The sequence below is a fragment of the Rhipicephalus microplus genome, chromosome 7 (assembly GCF_043290135.1).
Source record: "Rhipicephalus microplus isolate Deutch F79 chromosome 7, USDA_Rmic, whole genome shotgun sequence".
Classification (NCBI taxonomy): Eukaryota; Metazoa; Arthropoda; class Arachnida; order Ixodida; family Ixodidae; genus Rhipicephalus; species Rhipicephalus microplus.
Window position 1 is genome coordinate 99,115,843 of NC_134706.1, and position 25,735 is coordinate 99,141,577.

The 25,735-nt window shown below is 47.1% G+C and overlaps 1 protein-coding gene and 1 long non-coding RNA gene across 3 annotated transcripts in view; one reads left to right on the forward strand and one right to left on the reverse strand.

The window, feature by feature from the left end:
- Positions 1-25,735, forward strand: part of LOC142767570 (uncharacterized) — a 455,408-nt gene that overhangs the window by 136,086 nt on the left and 293,587 nt on the right. For both annotated transcript variants that reach the window (XM_075869529.1, XM_075869530.1), the window contains exons 5-6: positions 7,126-7,164; positions 9,256-9,294. In XM_075869529.1, coding sequence (XP_075725644.1) covers positions 7,126-7,164; positions 9,256-9,294 — 78 coding nt within the window. The remainder of the gene's footprint in view (positions 1-7,125; positions 7,165-9,255; positions 9,295-25,735) is intronic.
- Positions 14,236-14,803, reverse strand: LOC142767572 (uncharacterized). Its single transcript, XR_012885000.1, has 2 exons — positions 14,374-14,803; positions 14,236-14,325 (listed from the first exon to the last, which is right to left on the reverse strand). It is a non-coding gene; the product is annotated as an uncharacterized LOC142767572 (long non-coding RNA).

Genomic DNA, 25,735 nt, shown 5'->3' on the forward strand with positions numbered 1-25,735 from the left:
TAAATGGGCGACATGAAGGACGTTGGTCTTGCTTGAGTAAATAAGAAGAAAGAAAAGTGGATGAAAAAATAACCGGCCGTAAGCAGGATTCAAAGGTCGTAGGTTCGGTTCCTGCTCACGGCTGGTTATTTTTTCATCCACTTTTCTTTCTTCTGATTTACATTCCTATGGTTCTAATAACTTCCCCTGTACATTCTTTGGCATTACTGTCTGTTAGATCTCATATATATATACTTAGTGCCATAAGGTTGTATACGAGGTACTATTAATCAGCTGCCCACTCGTAATAAGTTCACGTGGTACGTGACACCGAACATGCGCATAAAAGAGTGTTTCACACTCGTTGCTTTGGTTACAGATGGCGCTGACTGACACTCCTACTTCTAAATTCACATATAAACACAAAAAAGTGGATGGAGGGAAGGCCGCTGTGATAGCTCAGCGGTTAGTGCATCGAACGCGTTATTCGAAGGTCGTAGGTTCGATTCCTGCTCACGGCTCGTTATACTTTCACCCACTTTTCTTTCTTCTTATTTAGATCTCATTGGTTTTAATAACTTCCCCTGTACATTCCTTGGCATTACTGTCTGTTAGATCTCATTTATATCGTGTCAAAACACGGAACAAGGAGGCCTTAGGTACACACTTCTTTCCCTTATTCATTAACGAGGGTCTCGTAGTGGCAGACTTAGTGCCATTCGGTTGTATACGAAGTACTATTAAACAGCTGCCCGCACGTAATAAGTTCACGTGCTACGTGACGCCAAATATGCGCATAAAAGAGTGTTTCACACTCGGCCCTTGTCTTATAGTTGGCGCTGACTGACACTCCTACTTCTAAATTCACATATAAACCCAAAAAAAGTGGATGGAGGGAAGGCCGCTGTGATAGCTCAGCGGTTAGTGCATCGAACGCGTTATTCGAAGGTCGTAGAATCGATTCCTGTTCACGGCTGGTTATTTTTTCACCCACTTTTCTTTCTTCTTGTTTAGATTCCATTGGTTCTAATAACTTCTCCTTTACAGTCCTTGGCAGTACTGTCTGTTAGGTCTCATTATTATTGTGTCCAAACACGGAAAAAAAGCCCTTAGGTATACACTTCTTTCCCTTATATATATATATTGCAACAAGCAAGGTTGCGTAAAAACACAGGTCATTATTCGAGAAACGTTAGCCGCAACAAGCTGGTACAGGCAGGAACCCGGCAAGCACGAGCCACACACGGACGTCGACGTCTTCTTTCACGCTGGCACACAGCTGCCGCCACTATGATTCGGTACAATTACTCCCCGCGCAGAAAGAAGCCAACCTGGCGAACTAGGGAAAGGACACGACAAGAGGGTCATAGCATGGTTTGAGGCGTGATACGTGTACTGTTTCACGCCCACGGCAGCGTGGGTCCGAAGGTGGATGAATGGGCTCAACTTCATAGTTGACAGGAGATGTTTGCCGCACCACACGGTAGGGCCCATGGTATTTCGACGAAAGCTTCGGGAAAAGAGCGGGAGGGGTAGACGGGACCCAGAGCCAAACCAGCATTCCTGGATTATAGTGTACAGTAGACGCAGAGGAATCGTGGTCAGTTTTCTGGCGCCATTGGTCTTGGGCGGTAAATGAGCGAGCGAGTTGACGGCACTCTTCGGCATAAGCAGCTGCTTCGGAAACAGGCAACGCTTCGGAAATATCGGGCCTGTAAGGGAGAATGGTGTCCATGGAGCCCGATGGCTCACGTCCGTAGAGGAGGAAGAAAGGAGAAAAGCCAGTGGTTGTTTGTGGCGCAGAGTTGTACGCGTAAGTGACAAAAGGGAGCACTTGGTCCCAATTAGTGTGGTCGTCAGAGGCGTACATGGCAAGTATATCTCCAAGGGTACGGTTGAAGCGTTCCGTCATGCCATTATTTTGAGAATGGTATGTCGAGAATTTCCGATGGACAGTGCGACATGCCTTGAGCAGCTCGTCGACGGCGTTCCAGAGAAACACGCGTCCACGGTCACTCAGTAATTCACGAGGTGCACCGTGTCGTAAAATAAAATGGTGAAGAAGAAAGGATGCAACGTATTTCGCAGTGGTAGCAGGCAGCGCAGATGTTTTAGCGTAGCGTGTCAAATGATCGACGGCGACGATAATCCACCGGTTGCCTCGAAGAGAGTTGGGTAGAGAACCATAAATATCAATTCCGACGCGGTCAAATGGTCTCGCTGGGCTGGTTAAGGATTGCAAAAGACCAGCAGTGCTGTGTGAAGACGTCTTGCGTCGTTGCCACGTGGTGCATGACCGAACGTACTGGCGAACGTGACTATACATGCCGCGCCAGTGGTATCTTAGACGAAGGTGAGAGTACGTCTTAAATACTGCAGTGTGGCCACACTGGGGGTCATCGTCAAAGGCAGCGCAGATTTTCGAACGCAAATGACGAGGGATGGCAAGGAGCCACCTACGGCCGTCCGTCACGTAATTGCGGCGATACAACAAGCCTTCATGGACAGCGAAGTGTCTTGCTTGACGAGAGAGGGAGCGTGAAGTCGTTTCTGACAAACTGTGAGAGAGGACGTCGAGCAAAGAATTGATCCAAGGATCCTTGCGCTGTTCAGATGGCATGTCAGTGATGCTCAACGATAACGAATCGCAAGTGGCAGTTCATAAGCAGGCAAGGTCAGGAGGCAGTGGAGAACGGCAAGATGCATCGGCGTCTGAATGTCTGCGTCCTGAGCGATAAACAACACGGATATCGTATTCCTGAAGGCGTAAAGCCCAACGAGCGAGGTGGCCAGTAGGATCTTTCATGGACGCTAACCAACATAAGGCATGGTGATCTGTGGCAACATCAAACTGGCGTCCGTAAAGGTAAGTGCGAAATTTTCCTATAGCCCGAATGATAGCCAAGCACTCCTTTTCCGTGATGGAATAGTTGGACTCTGCCTTCGTTAGGGTACGGCTGGCATAGGCGACAACGTACTCGTCGCGGCCATCCTTGCGTTGAGCGAGAATGGCACCGACGCCGACACCGCTTGCATCCATGTGAATTTCAGTGGGTTCATTGGGTAGAAGTGGCGGAGAACTGGCGGAGACGTGAGTAGCCGGCGCAGCGCGGTGAATGCGTCATCACAGTGGGAATTCCAGCCAGAAAGGTCCGCTCTACGGGAGAGAAGCTGAGTCAGAGGGACAATCTTAGAGGCAAAATTGCGAATGAAACGCCGAAAATAGGAACACAAGCCTACGAAACTACGAAGCTCCTTTAGTGTAGTAAGCTTGGGGTACTCGGCAGCGGTACGCAGTTTGGCAGGGTCTGGCGATATTCCTTCTTTTGAAACGACGTGGCCGAGAATTGTGAGTTTGCGGGCGCCAAAACGACATTTCTTGAAGATTAGTTGCAACCCGGCTGCCGTAAGGCACTGGAGAACTTGTTCCAGAAGGGAAAGATGAGTTTCGAAATCCGCCAGGAATACAACTATGTCGTCTAAATAGCAAAGACAGATGTGCCATTTAAGTCCCCTGAGGACGCTGTCCATCATTCTTTCAAAAGTGGCAGGCGCAATGCAAAGACCAAAGGGCAATACATTAAATTCATATAAGCCGTCAGGGGTCACAAACGCCGTTTTTGCACGGTCTAGTTCAGCCATTGACACTTGCCAATATCCAGAGCGCAGATCCAGTGAAGCGAAAAACTCCGCACCTTGAAGGCAATCCAAGGCGTCATCGATGTGTGGCAGAGGATAAACATCCTTGCGTGTGATGTTGTTTAGTCGACAATAATCGACGCAAAACCTGACGGAGCCATCCTTTTTTTGCAAGAGGACCTTGGCGAAGCCGAAGGACCGTGTGAGTGCTGAATAACACCACGTTGCAGCATCTCGTCGACGTGTTGAGTGATGGCGTCTCGCTCAGCTTACGAAACGCGGTAGGGGCGCTGATGAAGTGGAGTATGATGACCGGTGCCAATTTGGTGAGCGACAACTGACATGCGTCCCAAGGGAAGTTGTCTGTGGTCGAAAGAGGCGCGGAAACGGTCAAGTAGTTGAATGAGCTGATTGCGCTGGTCTTGCGTAAGGCCGGTGCCTACGCTGCGCAACAGAACGTCTTCGTCAGGTACTGAGGGCGCGGTGGCAGCTGTGACAGCATCCACGGACATCAGCGTCGTATAAGAACGGGCATCAAAGGGAAAAAAGTCATCATAAGTGTCAAGACTCCCAATACAATCGCCATGCAATAAGGTAGCGGGACAAGGGAACGGATTGCACACGTACACGCCACTGGGGCCATCGGCAAGTTTTGTGACGACAAACCGGACGACAAGGTTCTGGCGACGAGCGCATTCTTGTGACGGCATAAAGAGGGCAGTTGAATCGGAAACGGTGTTGCACAAAAGTGATACCGCGGCGACTAAAAAAGCAGAAATGACGACGTCAGCGGCGACGATCACCTTTTTGGGTGAGCGAGGGAGATCTATGAATGTCGTGCTGAATGGAAACAAAACAATTTCAGCACGAGCGCAGTCGACAACCGCATGATTAGCGGAAAGAAAGTTAAGTTCCATCCCAGGATGTTTCATTAGACGCATGCGGAAGGACGACAAATTCAACGATGTAAAGCACTCCTTGAGTCAGAACACGAGCAGTGCAAGTGGCAGAAGGTTGGACGTGTTGCGAACTCGCTGTGCGTAAAGAAATTTCAACCAGTGGAGTTGTCACTTTGTTCAGTTTGCCGCATAACACTTCACTGATTATACAAATAGTGGAACCTGTGTCGACAAGAGAAGTTGTGGCGAAACTGTCCACAAACACGGCAATCTCGTTAGGGGGCAAAAGATGAGGCCTTGGAAATTTCGTCAGTGGCGCAGCTCTTGCCTCAGGAACTGCGACTGTTAGTTTTCCTCCTGGGCGTGGCTGGAACGGCGAAGCATTGGGAAGGAGACCGAAGACGTGGTGAAGGAGATCGACGTCGGCTGAAATCTGGTCGACGTGAGCGGGGGTCTTGTGAATCAGGTGTCACATGCGATTTTGATTGCCGAGGTATGTTGTCTGAATGCTGAACATCATTAAAATAGAATCCACGGTGACGACAGTAGCGCGTGACATGTCCTGGAATACCGCAGTTGTAGCAGGCGGGCCGGTTATCCGGAGTACGCCAAGAATTTACAGGTGCTCGAGGTGGTGGAAAGGGCCGATTTACCGGATAAACCGAAACTGGTGACCTGTAGTATTTGGTGGCTGGACTGTATGAAGGGAGCGGTGGTTGGGCAGGAGGTCGGCGGACGGCTTCTGCATAAGTCAGCGGTGCAGCCACTGATATTGGGGACGCGGGCGAAGGGAGAGCCTCGGCAACTTGCGTCTGAATAGCACGGCGAAGTGAGTGGTCCAGTGTTGTGGGGGTCTCGTTGATGGTGGCGACAAGAGAGAGCTGTCGAGCAACTTCCTCCCGAAAGTACTGTTGAATTTGAGGCATTAACACGCTGTAGTCGGGGCCACTGCTTTTGCACTCCAAAGCCGAAATATCAGCTGTTTGCTTATTAGCGCGACGTGTAGAAATTCGTTGCTTGCGCAGCTCATCGAAACTTTGACATAGCTGAATCACAGCCGTGACGGTCTGTGGGTCTTTGGCCACAAGCATATGAAAAGTGTCGTCGTCAATGCCTTTCAATATATTCTTTATTCTGTCAGCCTCCATCATCCTCGAATCAACTCGCCTACAGAGGCTGATCACATCCTCAATGTAGCTCGTGAAGTTCTCACCATTTCGCTGAAATCGTCTCCGCAGGCCCAGTTCAGCACGAAGCTTACGCATGGCTGGACGAACGAAAAACGAAGTGACGGCCTCTTCGAAAACCGACCAGGTGGGGATGTCGGTTTGGTGGTTGGTGAAGCATAGGTTGGCCAAATTCGTCATGTAGAAGATGACGTGTGTCAGCTTTGAAGGGTCATCCCACTTGTTAATCGCGCCGGCATGCTCGTACTCTGCCAGCCAGTCCTCGACATCTTGATCTTCAGTGCCGTTGTATACTGGTCGGTCATGTAGACGAAGTACACCAGAACACATGACAGGTGGCAGCGTGGAAGAGCATTGTGGGGGATCGACGCCCTCGGTCATCGCGGACTGAGATGGTAGCATACGGCTGCGGAGCTCCAGGACGTTACCCAGCACGTTTCTACCAAATGCAACGAGCAAGGTTGCGTAAAAACACAGGTTATTAATCGAGAAACGTTAGCCGCAACAAGCTGGTACAGGCAGGAACCCGGCCAGCACGAGCCACACATGGACGTCAACGTCTTATTTCACGCTGGCACAGAGCTGGCGCCACTATGCTTCGGAACAATATATATATATATATATATATATATATATATATATATATATATATATATATATATATATATATATATATATATATATATATATATATATATATATATATATATATATATATATATATATATATATATATATATTTATATATATATGCAGATGCGCGTTACCACCGCGACTAAAATTTATTGAGAGTATTTGTATAAGTACTCAGTACTCTTGAAAAAACTCGTTATATTTTTCATCCGGCTGTCCCTGAGAGGTCTGGTGGTATAAGCAGTAAAGGTTGGCCACTCACTCATAAAAAGTAGCTGAAGATGACGAGCTCTCCCCTTCCATCGAGTGGCGCAGTGAATGTCTTCTGGCCAACGGGGATCCGAACAAACTTGCGAACTTTGAGAGGACGGCAGCCACTTTCAGTGTCTTCAAACGTTGCATTCACGAGTAGCGTACCTTTCACTCGATTCGCACTGAAGTGACACACAGCATGGATACTGCATGGCTCCCTCGAGCCACCACATTCTTTTACACCACTGTTTTGTCGAGCTACAAGAGAACGTGTGTACAATGATTACCTGCCAACGTTACTCAATCGAAATTACAATAAGTGGATTTCATATTTATTACTGTGCGCTGACGCTGAAACTGCTTTTTTCATCCCCGTACTGAAGTACCCACTCACGGGCAGTAAAGCACCCTGGTGTTTCGATGAAGCTTTCCAATATATATTGGACAAGCATATTTTATTCCCCTTTCAGAGAAATAGGTCATTGTTCATACCAATATTTTAATTATCCCCACTAAAGTTTGCTTTATTTTTTCAGGTGGTTGAAAAGGGCGAGCTGACAGAGGAAACCCCAGAGGTAATATGTTTCCGCATTCCTCAAATATTCGAACCTTATAGACTTGTTAAGTCAAGTCAATGCCTAGTAATGGTAATAAATACTTCCCGTGATATGATATGCCTCCTGGCTGTCGACTGTTGGTGCTGGTGCTAGGGTAGTGCTTGTCTTCTGCCCCACTCTTGAGAAGCTCTCATGGACACTTGGCACCTCACTGCCAGTAGTAACGGTCGTGCTAGTATTTGACTTAATTTGTTCGGGAACTTTGTTCTCACTACCACGAAAGTATTACCTCTCCATATAACAAAGGGAGTTACATTCGCACTGTTGGAAAGTCCGGCGAAGCAGCAAGTGGTTAAGAAAAAAAGTCCGATTTTTACTGCGATAGCCATTCTATTCACACACTGGGCTGCTTTTTGCCGCTGGCGTCAACGTGGGCGTCGGCTTTGATGCCATGCACCGTATGTGTATACGTATGTACATATATGAAAACGCAAGAAAATGAAATCCAGAAAAATACACTCTGGTGCGCGGAATCAACGTGGGACCTTTGCGACGTGAAAGCGAGGCGTTAACCACGGAGACACACCGCAGCACTTCCTTAACCACTCAAACACCAAGCTACTTATATCTACCACTTACCGCTGCTCATGCAAATCTCAGGGGGGGGGGGTATTTTTAGCATTACCACCACGATGGGGCAATAGCGCGCGTCACCATATTCCCTCACGCGCCCTTGTCTCGCGGCGGAAAGGAGGGGAAGGTCGTACGCCTTGGCTGGCCTCGGGCTTTACCTGGAACAATTCTGCTGTAGTTACCAGATGCCGAAGGTCACTGCAATCATTGCAGTCTCCATTTGCGGAACGCGCCCGATTTTTGAACACAGCAAAGTAACAAATGAGACGCTTATTCGCTCGCATCCGCACCTGTGAGTACGTTTTGTGCGTAATTTGCGCGTGAGTAACGTGGGGCATGGATCAATCTGCTTTCCATTCTGCGCGCGACCTTTCAAATTGTTGCTGTGACTGTGGCAAAGCTGTGACTTTTTTAAATTTCTAAACTAATTCTACAGAAGATATAATCCCCAAGTTGTGATGACTTGCTTGTTTGAATATCCAGTCGAGACCTCAGGAGTTTTTTAGGAGCGAAGCTCCCTGTGGCTGGCCGATGTCCATTTATTGACAACCCGTCCAGGCACTGCATAGCCACTGAGCAGGTGGAAAACATCTGTGCTAGCAAAAACCTGTATTAGAATAATGAGCAGTAAACACTGGACACTCATTCGATTAATATCACTGACGATGGAATAAGTCGTGGCTGCTGCCAAGTGGCGCCGTTGGTCTTCTCAGGTCTGCAAGTATCCGAACAAGTTTGCCAACGTTGATATTGGGGTGTTCTATACCAGCAAAGCCACAAGTTGGGGTCGCCGGTAAAATATCATCTGTTCCGCGTTGAGACGACACAGTATGAAGACTGCATGGCTGCCAAAACTGGAGCATTCTTTTAAAAAAATCGTTTTGTTGAATTACAATAGGTCCTGTCAAAAATAATACACTTCTGACCTTACTGAGGCTAAACTTCCGTCAAGTCATCCGTCAGAACAAAAAAATGTGTGTTGGATTGATTCTTGATTGTCTTCTACAAAAACATCGCAGCTGAAAGTGATAAAATAACTTCATAAAAGTCTAAAAAAACTAGTATGGTCAAGAAGCTGTGACAACGATGGCTCATGCCACACCAACGTGATGGACATGTGACTGACTGCATGCGTGTGTGTTCTCTCTCTTTTTACACATTCACTCTATCTCTTCAATCTACTTCTTCTCAATCCCACGTGTAGGGTTGCAAAGTGCCTTTACTGGGCCATTTAACATCCCTGCTTTTATTTATCGTTTTTCTCTCTTCCCATCAGTCAGCGTTCTGCCTCTACCTGAATCTGTAGTCTTTTCAGCTTGTTAGTGAAGAAACCACTTAGTGACAATAAAGTGAATATTTGAATAAGTGATAATGTTTACTACACATTTTGACAAGTGCATTGCGCATTACAAACTGCGTAATTGTCAATATGATTATTTGAACTACCTTCAATAACATTTGCCTTATTTTTTTCAGCAAATTGAAATGGTGCAGTCTCGCCAAGAAAACCCTGAGGTAATTTGTTTCGTACCTCTAAATTGTCGTAACTTATGAACTAATGATGAAAAACCTATATCAATGTCAAAACTCAAGGGCGAAAATACTTTCTGAGTTATTATATTCATCCAGGCAATCATCTGGTGTAGCAGGTGCTAGGCCAGTGCTTCTGGTCTGCCCACTTTTAAATGTTCTCGTGAACACGTGTGGGATGATCACCACCAGTAATGGCTATAGTCATATTCGGGTTCATTTATTCGCTAACTACTTTTTGACTACCGCTAAAGATAAATTTCCCCTGCTGTTGCATTAAAATAATAGTCAATGTTTTCTGAAAGTCTAAGCAAGAGAACGTTACCTATATGAAACATAGATTCGCTAATTTTAAAATGGCCATCTACGACTAACTAAGCTGATAAAGTATGTTATTTACCGAATGTTTATTTCTGAAGCGAAGCCGCTGCATCTGCGTTAGCCTATTTATTTTTGTGGCTGTATTAGTGAATAAACTCATGCTAGTTGCTGGTAAAGCGCTGTGGAATTGCGCAGAAAATTACAGTGACAAGCATAGAGCCATATTTAATTCTATAGCTTGTGTTCCAATGTTTCTTTGTGCTGTGTTATAATGCCTTAGACTACAAAACTTTCATTTAAATCTGCATGTCACAGCTTCACTTCAAGTAGGTACAAATATCTTACTGCCTGCCTCAAAGCTATCAAATCAGCGAGTTCTCAGGTTGGTTTGTGTTTCAAAGCGTGACATAGCAGTCATAGCGAATTAAGAGATAAGATGATTTCTCCACACGAAATACTTTACCCTACTTATATTATTGCCCAAACTAGTAATAACTTAGAGACAATAAAACCAGTCATGAAAATGAGAAGAAAGCGATGAGTTTACAAAAAAAATTGAAAAAGCGCAAACAACTCATAGAAGGTAAGTTTCTGTGAAAAAGCTTTGTAACCGTTCAGAATACGCGGCAATTGCAAAAAGGCAGCGGAGGCAACTTGTGGACGTCCTTGTTTTCACAAAACTTTTGAATTGTAATAAAGTCTGTAAGGTCGGTGACTTGCAGAGACAGAAGCATCGGACCAGTTAAGGTCACCAACCATTCGGCGTTCGTGAAACAAGCTTTAACACTGAGATGGTATAAATTAAATTGCATAGCCTAAGAGCCCAATAAAAAGAAGGAAAAGAAGGGAAACGGGAAGTCGCGATAGACAGTCAGCGTCCACGTGACGGCTGCCACTCTCGAAACAAACAACAAAGTCATATTCTTGCGAACGGAGTGCCCAACGTGCAAGACGACCGGTTGGATCACATAGACCAGTGAGCCAAAAGAGTGAGTGGTGGTCTGTGACGTTGGAGAGTCGGCGGTCATAGATGTACGGGCGAAACTTGTGCACGGCGAAGACAGCTGCCAGGGCTTCTTGCTCTGTAACAGCGCGATTGCGCTCAGCTTTATTCAAAGAACAGCTCGCGTAGGCAATGACATGTTCGGCGGCACCGTGACGCTGAACTAATACTCCGCCGATACCGATTCCGCTTGCGTCACTGTGAACCTCAGTTAGGGCGGATGCGTCGAAATGACGAAGAATAGGCCCAGAAGTGAGTAGAAGCTTCAGCTTTGAAAATGATGACACACTCTTTCATTCAGTTGAAGGGTATGTCTTTTGTTGAGCAGATGAGTAAGAGGCCTACCAACATCGGCAAAGCTAGGAACAAAACGCCAGAAATACAAACACAGGCCCAGGAAGCTTGGGAGTTCCCGTAGCGAGCGTAGTTGAGGGAAAGTGCTGACCGCGGTGATTTTCTGGTAATCAAGCCGAGCGCGAAGTTTGTCTACGAGATAGCCAAGAACTAGACTTTCACGCTCACCAAAATGGCACTTTATATTTCAAGATAAGTGCTGCTTTGTCATGTCACGTAAGAACGACATCAAGTCGATAAATGTGTTCTTCAAACGTGCTGCCAAAGAATACAACGTCGTCAAGATAGCAAGGACATACCTCCATTTTAGGCCACGGAGGACTTTGTCCATAAAGCGCTCAAACGTGGCTGGAGCGTTACATAGAACAAATGGCTTGATGTTAAGTTCAAATAAACACTCTGGAGTTATAAAAGCCGCTATTTTCTTTATCGGCAGAGAGCATACGGATTTTCCAATATCCCGATCTTAAGTTTACGGAAGAAAAGTACGAAGCAGAGTGCAAACAATCGATAACGCCGTCGATGCGGGGCAGTGTATATACATCTTTTTTTGTAACTGAGTTAAGCCACCAGTAATCTACACAGAATCTCCAAGACCCATCCTTCATTTTTACGAGTATACCTGGTGCGGCCCAGGGGCTAGGCGACTCTTATATAACTTTCTTAGACAGCGTTTCTTCCATCTCTTCAGCAATAGCATTATTCTCCGATGGAGATACTCTATTGGGCTCTGACGAATGGGATGGGCGGAACCAGTATCAATTGCATGACGAGTGCGTGAAGGTGGTGCAGAAAATCTACAGCTATTGAGTGTGAAATCAAAAACGAATGCATGGTTGGAGAGGATCCGAACTAACGCTTGTCTCTTCTCTGGCGGTAGTGACTTATTCACCATATTCATTAGTATGTCATCACTAGGACAAGCCACATGAGACGCATTTTCTTTTTCCTGTCGTTTCTAATGACTGCAATGTTAACTCGGCTTTTGACATCAAACTCAAACACAGCCAGCCTCATTCCACTAGGCAGTACAATCGGCTCGAAAGAGGAGTTGACCACCTATACCAAGGCTTTGCCACTACTTGTAGAAATCACGCAGTGCGGCACAACCGCATCCTTCTTCGCACAGTTCAGCTGGATTTGGTGAACTATAACGTCACTTGAACGAACGATTGGGCCGGTTAAACTATGTCAACAACGATTGCGATTGTCTGTTGGCATCGCTGGGCTCTTCAAAAAAACCAAACAGTAAAACTTTGTCACAGTGGCTCCACATTCTTTCAAAAAGTCTATTCCCAGCATAACGTCATGTGTTAAGAAGAACTGCAAAATTTGCCTTAAACAATTTAGCACCGAAACTAACAATTGCAGTACAAGCTCCCACTGGGCGCAACGGTTCTCCACTTACTGCACGAAACGTTGTCTGGCTTCCCCAAGAGAACATCACTTTCCCTCCAAGACGATTCTTAAAATTTCTGCTCATGACGGAAACAGTTGCTCCTGTGTCGACTAACGCGGACGTGAGACACCATCTATAAGAACACTGACCCTATTTTGTATCATGAAAAATGGCGGAGGCATGTCTGAACGCAGTGGAATATGTCCCGCGACCTCACCTCTATCAGCCGCAGCGTCTAGTTTCTCGGCGGAGGAAGAGAAGTGAGACGCTGACGACCTGGTGATGGTGATTGATGCTGGCGGGAGGAGGCTGGTGGCGTCACACTCCGCACAGAAGCCAGCGAATTGCTGCGGAAGGTCTGTTGTAAGTCGGTTCGGTTGTGGCTGTTGGGTGGCAAGCGAGAGTACTTGCGCGCCGTAAGGATGCCGGGGGTCGTTGATACTGCGGCAGAGTTGACCGATGCCGTTCTGAGCAGAAGCGGGCTATATTTCCGCGAACGCTGCAGTAAAAGCAGACAGGTGCTTCACGCCCCACTCACTGCTGAAGGTGGTCAGCGCGGTAATCTTGCCACGCTGCCCTATTGGGGGGGGGGGTGACCTTTGCACGAAGTCGTTTCGTGGATCAGACATATAAACATGACGACGCAACTGTACCAGCGTCCTTGAGTCGACGAAGCCCGCAGCGTTGATGGACGCAGGCCGGGGGCTGCATGACGTATAATAACCGTGGCCATGTGCTATAGACGGAGCAGCAGCGTCCCGCCGATTAAGTTTTTTTGTGCACTATTTCTCGTATTGTTGACGCCAGATCGCTGGGTGGATTGACTACGTCGATGCTTGTAACCGTTGTGTCATTGGGCAGCCTACCAAGCTTTGCCGAAATGTGCCGAGCTTTAAGGGCCTAAAATGTTCGACAATGTCGGATAATGTCACTGACCGGCTGCAAGTCATACTTTCCTATGAGTTAGTAATAGATATTCTCCGCAATTCCCTTAAGGAGATGCCGCACCTTATCCTCATCAGTCATTAGTGGGTCCACACTTTTGTAAAGCTTGAAAACTTCTTCACTCTACGTCGTACATGTCTCCCCAGGGACTTGAGCACGTTGGCTCCGGGTCTGCTCAGCACGCTTCTTTGTCGTTGTCGAATCTCCAAAACCCTTCTTGACTTCGTCCACAAAATTCGCCCACGTAGTCAAATTCTCCTCATGATTCTCGTACCTCATCAACGCGGTTCCCTCAGGAAAAAGTGGTACGTAGTTGCGCTGGCTGGTATTTTTCCAGTAGTTATACAGACTTACCCGCTGATAGTGCTTGAGCAATTCATTGACGTCCTCTCCAGATTTCCCAGAGAACGGGCACAGTTCTCCGTAATGGTGTCCATAGGTGTTAAACGCAGCTGGTTGGATTTCGCCGTCAGGGTTCATGATGACTGGTAGCGGCGGAAGTCCTACGAGTCGGTGGCTCCAGCGAAACTCTAGGGGTTTGTCTGCCACTGTACTTATCCGGTGCTCCTAGGCATTACGCAGCACTTTTCACATTTATGTTACGAGCGAGAGATGTTTATTAGACAGGTGGTATGATAGATTGTTGCAGCAGTCAGGCCTGGCACAGAACACATTCACTTCTTTCTCCTCTACCCCACTTCAAAGAAAGTCCTGTATCAATATATATATATATATATATATATATATATATATATATATATATATATATATATATATATATATTGTTGTAACTCGGGGTGCTGAGTCGTATCCCACCGCTGATCACCAGTTGTTGTGATCCCGGGGTGCTGTGGTAGCGTGGTGTAGCTTCGGGTTGAGGAAACGACCGCTTACAAGATGGGGATACGAAAAACAAACAAGGTTTATGGCACTATTTACAAATATTTACAGCATGAGGTTAAGAGTTCACAAACCACGAGCGTGGTGGTTAAACCTTTACTTGGTTCAGAGCCTTCACAAACTACGAACGTGGTGGTTGAACCTTTACTTGGTTCAGAGCGACGTCCTGCACTCTGCGGCGCCGTTATAAGCCCTGTCGGGCTCCTCCTTCTTCAGTGGAACACCAATCACACACACACACACAACAGGTGAGGGGTACGAGCATGCACGGAGCACGTGAACATCCAATTTTGAGTCAAGATCACTGCACTGAAAGGCGGCGCCGGAGGGGCTCTTGCTCGTCGTGTGTGTCACTGGTCGAGGGGTCCCCAGCTTCGGACAGCAGACATCAAACGGTCCGCCAATCTGTCTGCTCAATTAGCAGGGCACTTTGTGGCGGCGGTCGCCGTTTCTTCAAAGGAAGACGCTGTCTTTGTTGTCCCCTCTGGAACGGCTTACAGCTTCGTGGCGACACGACGTCTCATCCGCCGGCTAGCCGGGACAATACCTGGCGGGCATAAGCATTCGGCGAGTCGGCTACTTGTTTGAGGGTTAAATGAGCGCCGCTCCCCCGTCAGCTCTCGACGTTGGTTCCAAGAAAACCTGGGTTCCAGGCGTCGGAACGCGGCCCGGCTACGCTTCTCAGCGACAGCATGGCGCCTACCGATGGCGGTCGTAACAATATATATATACATATATATATATATATATATATATATATATATATATATAGCGCTGCGATGAATAGCAGACGTGGCCTGGCTGATACCCCATGGTAATTTCAGTGTCACTTTTTCTTCATCGGTCTCTACCATCAGTCACTGCTGCCTTCCTATGTTAAAAGATTCCCCCTCCCTCCGAAAGATGGCATCGGTTACAAACTAAAATAAATTGAACAAGAGAATAAACAAAATAATGCCTAAATTTGCAGTTATACGTTCCGACGGAGTTTCACAGTGTTAATAAATCTTCAAGGCCTAGGAAGCTGTCCGGTGATATCTAGGAGACTTCAGGTGGGTGAGGTTCGCTGTTGTGTTCTGGAGAGCATGACCATGCATTCGATGTGGGAAATGATGACATAGCCTGGATAGTAGCGAGGAATGAACAAAGTTGGGAGTCCTTGTAGCATTGAAAGGTTGGAAGTTTCTTGCGTTGGATTCTGAGTCGTGGATGCGACAGACGCTTTGCGTATAGAATACGTGCTTCTTGACAGATTGTTACGGCGTATTGCCTGAGTATTGGCGGTGTGCAAGAAGTGCTTCCGCGTTTTTCTTGGTGTTTTCCGTGATGTTGTCGTTTGTGTAAACACACGTGCACAGAGCGTCTGTGGCGAGGTTCCTTTATCTGGAAACGTCCTTCTTCTTAAACTTATCTTTAAATTAAGACCTTATTTTTCGTTGTTGTTCAAGTCGTGAGCGTGCTTCAGTTGAAGTTCTTGTTCATCGTCGTCTTTTATTGGTTTGGTGATGGTGATGTAAAAATCGCGGGTGGTCATCATCGTTGGAAGAGCAGATGCTGTCGGTTGTCCCAGCGTTATTTATTAGAGGGATGCAAGCATAATTTGTGTCAAGAAAATTAGTAGACACTTTTTGCATTGATCGGTGAGACTTGCACTGAATGGTGACTCTGAACTGCTTCGACTTTCGGTTGGTCCAGTTCCTTAGGATGACATTGCTGCAAACATGGCTTGATGTGCTTTCAATTCTGTACGTTTTTTGCGGCGGAATTGAGCTAAGCGTTCCTGAAGCACAATCACTTTTGGAACGGCAGTGGCTCGACAAGGTAGTAAGCGGACATTGCAGGTGGTGTGTTGCGTATATAGCAATATACAGAAGCGTCCGAAGAGAGTGTCGAGCAGCAGAAGAGATACTTTACGCAAAAGCAGGTAGTGGCTTACGCAAGCAAGACGAACAGTCAAGAACCTCGCGCTTGATTAATGTCTTGGTTTGTGTATTGTATAGAAGAGGTTTGCGTTGGTGATATTTGTGCAGATGGGATACCGAATGGAAGTTTGGGTCTCGTAGACAAGCGGCCGGAATGTCTTTTCATACGCAGGTGGCTGACTTCGGCTGACGAGAAATGTGAACAACTGCTTTCTGCTCACATGCGTGAAGGCTGCCTATGACTGTGATTACTGAATTCGAATGCACCGATATGATTGGTTGTAATGAAATCTTCATTATAGTCTTGGACACACTTTTGCGGGCGTTGCAGATGTTGCTGTGACACGTGTTGCAGTGGGAGCCCTTCTTGAACATCAGGCCGGTTTTCTTGACAACTTAGTGTGATGTCCGGTGGAAAGCTGGTAGTCCTTGGGCTGTTGTAATTTTGTTCGGGCAATGAGGATAATGCTTCAGAGTTGACACGAAGCTTTTCACAGGCTTCTTTTGCACTGCTCACTAGAAAAGGCTCTTGCACCTGGCCGTATTTGATGTTTATGCGTCTGAGCTTTCTGCTTTGTGTCGACTGCCTAGTGTGTGTGCACCAGACTGTGAGGAAGGAACCCGTACAGATGAAGCATGACTTCACAGGGAATTTTCGTCAAGCGTCAGGCTGTCTACCGTGATCGTGGCGTCCTGATGAGGCAAAAGGTGAGTGATAGAAGCCGTTAAAGAGCCACGTAATGGATAGCCACGTGGTGGACCACGTGTGCGAGACAAAAAATGAAGGGCGTAAGGTGGGTGAGAAACGTCTCGTGTCATATGCGAAAGCGAGTATTTTGGAAGTGCAGACTTTCGTTCAGAAGGGATGTGCGCTTGGTTGTAGGGTTTTCTCCTAAATACGCATGGTCTTCTTTCAGTAAACTCATGCGCCACATCGTCTTGTGGCAGTTGTCGATTCACGTTGGGCTTTCGAATGCTTAAGGAATTCACGATGGTGTCTCATATATAAATATATATATATATATATATATATATATATATATATATATATATATATATATATATGTATATTGTTACGGTGAGATGCCTTTATTTACGAGAGAATGATGAATGCGAGACTTCAGGAATCTGGTAAATCACCGCTTGTGCCAACCTCGTTCTCTTCTTCTTCCACGCGTCTCCTCACTATCGTAGTAATTCCCCCTTTGGAGACGATGCCCACCAGGCGAGCTAGGCTTCGTTGCGATGATGATAGCGTTTTAAACGGGCGACATGAAGGACGTTGGTCTTGCTTGAGTGGCGGCCAGTTGACAACAGCCGAGATATCACGTATGTGACATTGCTGAGACGTTCGAGAACAACAAACGAACCAGTGTAGCTGGCCAGAAACTTTTGGCAGAGGCCGCGCTTGCGAAGCGGCATCCAAAGCTGCACCGAATCCCCTTGCTCAAACAATGCGTGTGGGTGACTTCTGTCGTAACGGTTCTTAGAGCGTTTCTGAGAGACGAAAGTTCGAAGACAGGCGATGCACCGGGCCTCCTCTGCGCGCAAATGGTTTCGGTGAGAGTAGGTTGATTAGTCCCGGAATAAGGAAGAATAATGTCAAGAGTTGTGCGGGGTTGGCATGCGTAGAGCAGATAAAATGAACTGTAGCTCGTTTTTTCGTGCTGTGCAGTGTTGTAGGCGAAAGTTATAAATGGCAAGATCACGTCCCATGTTTTGTTTCCGGAATCAACAAACATGGAAATCATGTTGACAAGAGTCCTATTAGTTCGTTCCATCAAACCATTAGCCGGCGAGTGATACGGAGTAGTGTGACGTAAATGGCACGAAGCGAGACGAAGGAGGCCTTCAACTACATCGTCGACAAATTGCCGCCCGCGACCACTGATGATGACATGGGGGGATCCATGGCGTTATATTACGTGCGACAGCATGAACTGTGCAACTTGAGTGGGCGTTGCCGCAGGAATCGCCGCACTTTTGGCGTAGCGTGTGAGGGGGTCAACGCCCACAATAATCCATCGGTTGCCATTCGTTGATCGTGGAAAACGGCCGAGCAGGTCAACACCGATGACGTCAAAAGATGATCCCGGAGGTGCTATGGGGTGAAGTAGTCCGGCTGGCAGAGTTGTAGGACGCTTGTGGCGTTGACATTGCTCTCAGCTCGCAACATATGCATTTACACCTGTACGCATCTTCGGCCAGAAGAAGCGTTCTTGCATGCGATAAAATGACCTAGAAAAACCCATATGGCTAGATGTTGGGTCATCGTGCATTGCTTGAAGTACGTGTTGTCGAACTGGTAGGCACAACTAGAAGTATGCGAGGGCATACGCCGGAATAAATCTTTTTGTAAAGAATGCCATCCTTTACGATGAAACCACGTTGACCATTCGTTCCGGTAATAAAGAAAGAAACGAGACTGTTGTCATTGCGTTGCTCTGCTCGAAACTTAGTTAGGTCAGGAAATGAATCATTCACTACTGCCAAATATTCATCAAAGTTGTCAGCGTCACACTCGGTTGTCGGAAGGGGAAACTGTGAAAGGCAATCGGCGTCAGCATGACGACGACCACTTTTGTAACAGACTTCAAAGTCGTGCTCTTGCAATCATAACGCCTAACGAGCAAGACGACCAGATGGGTCCCGTAGTCCAGTGAGCCAACATAAAGAATGGTGGTCCGTGATAATCAAGAATCGGCGTCCATAGATATGAGGGCGAAACTTCTGCACGGCAAATATGATCGCGAGGTATTCCTGCTCTGTGACAGTATAGTTTCGCTCCGGTTTACTTAAACGGAGACTGGCATAGGCAACGACGTGTTCAGCAGCTCCATGGCGTTGGACCAAGGTGGCGCCGATGCCCACACCACTGGCGTCGGTATGAACGTCTGTAGCAGCAGATGGGTCTTAGTGGCGAAATACGGGCCCTGATGTAAGAACGAATTTGAGTTGCGAAAAAGACAGCTCGCATTCCGCTGACCACCCAAAAGGTGCGTGCATGTTGAGTAGGGACGTCAAAGGGTAAGCGAGGCCAGCGAACTTGGGCACGAAGCGACGCCAGTATGAGCACAAGCTCAAAAAGCTTCGCAACTCTTGTACCGACTGAGGCTGTTTGAAGCTGCTGACTGCAGCGACTTTCTGGGGGTCGGGTCGAAGGCCATGCTTGTCCACCAGGTGACCGAGAACGAGAGTCTCACGGCTGCCGAAGTGACACTTTTTAGAGTTCGGGGGGAGCTTAGCTCTCTCAAAGGAAGTGAGAACAAAGTCTAGACGATGGTTGTGCTCATCGAATGTACGGCCAAAAATTATAATGTCATCAAGGTAGCAAAGACAAACTTCCCAGTTTAGTCCACGTAATATAAAGTCAATGAAGTGCTCAAACGTGGCTGGAGCATTGCATAGGCCAAAAGGCACTACATTGAATTCAAATAGACCATCTGTGGTAATGAAAGCCGTTTTCTCTTTGCCATTCGGGTGCATGGAGATTTGCCAATAACCAGATCTCAAATCCGCCGAGGAGAAGTACGATGCCACATGTAAACAAACGACGACGTCATCAATCTTGGGAAGCGGGTAGACATCCTTTTTAGAAACAGAGTTGAGCCGTCTGTAGTCCACGCAGAATCGCCAAGTACCATTCTTTCGGACAAGAATCACAGGGGCAGCCCAAAGGCTACACGATTCTTGTATGACCCTTTTCTTTAACATCTCTTCTACCTGTTGAGCAATGAACTTGCGCTCCGCAGATGAGACTTGGTATGGTTTCTGCCGGATAGGATGAACGGATCCTGTGTCAATGCCGTGGTGAGTACACGACTCGGGTGCACTTATCTGCTCTTCATCCTGCGCAAAGTCAAATATAGCAGCGTTCTTCGCAAGGACATCGACCAAAGCTTGACGTTTTTCTGATGGTAGCGACTTGTTTACCAAACTCAGAAAGTTGGCTTCTGTATAGTGCGTTGCAAAAATACGATCGACGCTCTCGTCACTTAAAGATGCTATAAAACTGTTCGCATTTCCTTCGAAGGAGGCGAGTCACAATCCGCAGCAGTAGCATGACAGGTTCATTGGAATAGTTCGACAGTCATCAGGCCAATCGTCTATCACTGATTGACAGAACACAATGTGAAACGAGCACATTTTTCTTGGCACTTTTGAGAGGAACGGGCTCCACAAGAACATCAAACGTGCCGGCGTCCGAACCATAGGCGTCAACGCGTACGGTCTTCATCGAGTTGGGCGGCAAAACAAAATCCTCAATAATGGTGATAGATCATTGACAGCGCCTGGGATCGTGAATAAATTCCGATAGGACAATTTCGCCAGCACCGCACTCACGTAGAAAATCGATCCCCAAGATGATGTCATGGGTGGAGTTGGTCAGGACAGCGAATTAAGCCTGGAACACCTGGTCGCCCGAAGTGGCACTAACAACACACACACCGATCGGGCACAGCGTCTCCCTGCTCACAGCACAAAATGATGCACAACTGTCCCTGCAAAACATAACTTTATGTCCTATCCGCAATTTGAAGTTAAGACGCATCACTGAAACAGCTACTTCAGTATCTATCAAAGACATCGTAGGAAGTCCATCGATAAGCACAGGGACCTTATTTTACGTCATAAAAACGGGTGGAGGCATAGATGGATCTAGTGAAAAATGTTCGGCGACCTCACCTCCATTGGCCACACCACCTAGTTTCCCGAGGGCGGGGAGCTGACGCGTCGACCCGAAGAAGGGGAACGAAACCGGCGTGTGGCGGGGGGCGTCAAGCTTCGCTCGGAGGAAGGCGAGTCGTTGCGTAACTTTCGGTGGAAATTGCATCCCACATGTGTATCCCTGTGGGTGGTTTGCTGGAAGCTGTCCCCAACGTACGCGTCCCACATCGAGCGCATACCACCGCGCCACTGGTTTTGTCGAAAACTGATGATTCCTCGTAGTAGCGCTGCTGGGGGCGACGCCTCTGACCACAGAATCGAGCAACATGTCCACGGAAACCGCAGTTATAGCACACAGGGGCTTCATGCACGTCGCCAACCCTTCCATGAGGCTCATGTGTCCATGATCATCCCTCGAAGACACCATTGTAGGTGGTGTGCGGGAGGCGTTCTGGAAACGACGGCAAGATGTAGGTTGTCGGTTGGCGGCTCTAGTGCGCTTAATTGGGGCACATCATATAGCGTGGACTCAACGACAGCACACATGGCGTCGAATGGCGGGGAGGCATTGCTAGAATGTGCCTTCGGTGGGTTGACAAAATCACGTCGTCCAAGTTCTTCGCGTACGATTTGCCTGATCATCGAGGCAAGATCACAGGATGATGTTGGAGGGATGTTGACACTTGCAACGGTGGTGACGTTGGCAAGTCTACCAAATTCTGGAGTTATGTGCCTGGTCTTCAGTGTCTCAAACGTGCGGCAGTGTTGAATTACATCCGCAACAGATGCCAAGGTGTCTTAGCCCATGAGGAAATTGTAGACGTCCTCAGCAAACCCTTTGAGGAGATGCCCAACCTTGTCATCTTCTTTCATGCGTGGGTCTACAGACTTGCACAATTTCAGAATCTTTTCAATATACGTTGTGCATGTTTCACCGGGCACTTGACCACGCCACATCAAAGAGTACGCTTCCCAGGTCATTATTGTTTCTTCGTGGTTTTCGAACCACACCAACGCCGTCCCTTGAAGAAACAATCCGACGTTGGACAACCGGGAGGCCACATCCCAACAATTGTACTTACTCACACGGTTGAAGTGTTTCAGCCATTCGTCGACATCTTCTCCGACCCTCCCAGAGAAGCTTCGTGGTACCAAGTGTCGGGGCCACGTAGCGCCAGAAGAAGAGAGCGTGGTGTCGCCGTCAGCAACTAGATTCATAGAGAGCGGTGGTAGACCAGCCAGTCGGCCGCTTCGGCGTAGTTCTTGAGGTAGCGCTTCCGTGATGGTTCATCCGGAATCGCTCCGCTGTACCCCGCACCTTCCACCAATCTTGTTATGGTGAGATGCCTTTATTTACGAGAGATGATGAGTGCGAGAGTCCAGGGATCTGGTAGATCACCGCTCGTGCGGTGATCTACCAGATCCCTTCTTCCACGCGTCCCCTCAGTATCGAAGCAATATACATATAGATATATATATATATATATATATATATATATATATATATATATACATATATATATATATAGGCGCGCGCGCGCGCGCGTATGTGTGTGTGTGTACGTACAGGTAGCCTCAAAGGTGTGCCAGACCCCAATCTCACAAGCTAAACGTCTTCTCCAATCTCTCTGCTCTCCGCTCGCTAACCAGAAACTCATATTCAACTCACATATGCAGTAACAATATATATATATATATATATATATATATATATATATATATATATATATATATATATATATATATATATATATATATATATATATTGACGACGCGGGATCGACGAGCACACAAAGCACCTCGAACAAATACGCCTTATCGATCGCAGGAAGAGACTGCAACGACTTTTTTGTCTGTTGCACTTGGTCTAGGACTTTCGTGCTGCTACGTTCTTGCCACCATTGGCACATATGCGTGGCATTATTGCCCCTTTAAAAAGCATCACCCTGATGTTCAACGTTCGAGAAGCAAGGCGAAACTAAAACTGCAGAAATAGTCACTGGAAATAAGGTTTCATCTGAAGCACGTGAACAATTTCTGGTGAATGTCTGCGGCACGCCGTCCGGAACACTGCACGCCGTCCGAAAAAACCTCGTAGTTGACGTTACTGACGCGTCGCACAACCTTGTAGGGTCCGAAGTATCTTCGCAACAGCTTTTCGGAGAGCCAACGCTGGCGAATAGGTGTCCAGACCCATACTTTGTCGTCCACGTTATATATGACGGGTCTGGGCCGGAGGATGTATTGTTTGGCATCGTCATCTTGTTGTTTGGCGATTCGCAACCTGGCAAGTTGTCTGGCTTCTTCTGCTAGCTGGGTAAACTCTTCAGCGTCCGTCTCATTGCCATTGTTTTCATGTGGGAGCATTGCGTCTAACGTTGTCCTAACCTCACGTCCGAAAAGGAGATTGAAGGGTGTATTCCGAGTGGTCTCCTGACAAGCCATGTTGTTCGCAAACGTGACGTAGGGCAAAATGATGGCCCATGTCTTGTACTCTACATCTACGTGCATGGTTATCATGTCAGCCAGGGCCTTGTTGAGGCGTTCGGTGAGCCCATTTGTCTGGGTATGATAGGCCATTGTCTTCCTGTGAGCTGTATCACTTAGTTAGAAAATGGTGTCCAAAAGCTCATCCATGAACGCAGTACCTCTGTCGGTGATGACTATTGTGGGAGCACCGTGTCTTAAGACGATGGCATCGATGAAAAATTGTGCCGCTTCAGCTGCCGTTGCGCGTGGCAGAGCACCTGTCTTCGCGTATCAGGTCAGGTAATCTTCGCGACAATTATCCACCTGTTTCCAGTGGCAGACTTTGGAAAGGGGCCCAGAAAATCCATGCCAACTTGTTCAAACGGTGTCGCCGGCACTTGGACAGGCTGCAGCAGGCCAGCTGGTTTGAAGGATGGTGGCTTGCGACGCTGACAATCTAGACATACCTGTACGTAAGTTTTGACCACTTCGGCAAGTGTTGGCCAGTAATAGTTTTGCCTGATCCTCGACAATGTTCTTGCCTAACCCAAGTGACGAGCACAAGGTTCGTCATGGAAGGCTTGCAGTACCTCACGGCGAAGCGCTGAAAAACGACAAGTGAGTAGCTGCTGCTGGTGGGTAAAAACTTCCTCTTATAATGAACGTCATTTCACAATCAATACGACGGCAGCCCTCTCGCAAATAACTTTGGCACGTTATTCGTTCGCCCTTGCAGATAATTTATGAGCGGTTGCAGTTCAGCATCGTCACGCTGCTTTTGAGAAAAGGCGGCAGTGTCCACTATTCCCAGAAAGACCGTGTCGTCATCATCGTTGTCCGGGGATGCCGTCTCAACAGGAGACAGAGAAATACAGTCGGCAACCGGCGTGTCCATTTTCCGACTTGTAGGCAACAGTGAAGTCTGAATCTTGAAGCCGAAGATTCCATTGCGCAAGACGGCCAGACGGATCTTTTAAGTTGACTAACCAACGAAGAGTGGGGTGATCGCTGATAACGGTGAATGCGCGGCCGTGCAACTGAGGACGAAACTTCAAGACTGCCCATACCATTGCAAAACATTCTTTCTCCGTCGTGGTGTAGTTAGCTTCCGCTCGGGACAGTGTCTTGCTGGCGTAGGCGGTCACCTTTTTTGTTGTCTTTCGGCTGTACGAGACTGCTCTAAGACCCACATTACTAGCGCTTGTATGAAATATGCTTGGCGTGTCTTCATCGAAGTGGGCCAGCACACGGGGTATTTGCATGTGCTGACAGAAGCTCGTGAAACGCCTGCTGGTTGTCTTCGCCCCGTCTGAAGGGGGTATCTTCTCGAGTAAGCCGTGTCATTGGTCATGCGATGCGCGAAAAATTAGCGATAAACCGCCGGTAATAGGCACAGAGTCCCCAAAAACATCGTACTGATTTTTTGTCGGACGGCGTCGGGAAGTTAGCAACAGCGGCAATTTTATCCGGGTCAGGTCGGATCCCTTGGCTGCTCACAACCTGACCGAGAAATGGAAGTTCGTGGAAGCCTAAGTGGTACTTCTCAGGTTTTAGAGTAAGACCGCCCAAGCATATTGCCTCAAAAGCTGCTTCGAGCCTTCGTAAGTGTTCCTCGAAAGTCACCGAAAAGACAATCACGTCGTCGAGGTACACCAAGCAAGTTTGCCACTTAAGTCCCGACAGAACCGTGTCCATGAGACGCTGAGATGTTGCTGGCGCCCAACACAAACCAAAAAGAAGTACCTGAAGTTCATAAAGTTCATCGGGCGTAACAAAGGTGGTCTTCTCACAATCTTTCTCATCCACTTCAATTTGCCAGTAGCCGCTTTTCAAGTCCGTGGAAGAAAAGTAGTGTGCATTTCATAGTCTATCCAATGAATCATCATTACGTGGCAGAGGGTAGACGTACTTCTGTGTCCACGTCGCCCACCCTAACCCAAACCATAACCCTTTGCCTCCAGACTCTTAGGTCGCCAAGATGTCTCTTTTTCGGTGGGGGCAAATTGTGAAGAAAAAAACGCTTTGTTGGTGAGGAGTATCGCCACCGCTTAGGTAGTGGGTTCTGAGCTCCTCTCGCTCGTCTCGGGATGATGGTCGCCGATATCTGCCTGGAGCTTGCTCAGTCCCGATCGTGTTTTCATCGTAGAGCCGCCGTCGCAACACAGTCTAATCCCTTTCCATTATATATATATATATATATATATATATATATATATATATATATATATATATATATATATATATATATATATATATATATATATATATATATATATATATATATATATATATATATATATATATATATATATATATAAATATATGTATATATATATATATATATATATATATATATATATATATATATATATATATATATATATATATATATATATATATATATATATATATATATTGTAACGCGGACTTAAAGAGCGAGAAAGA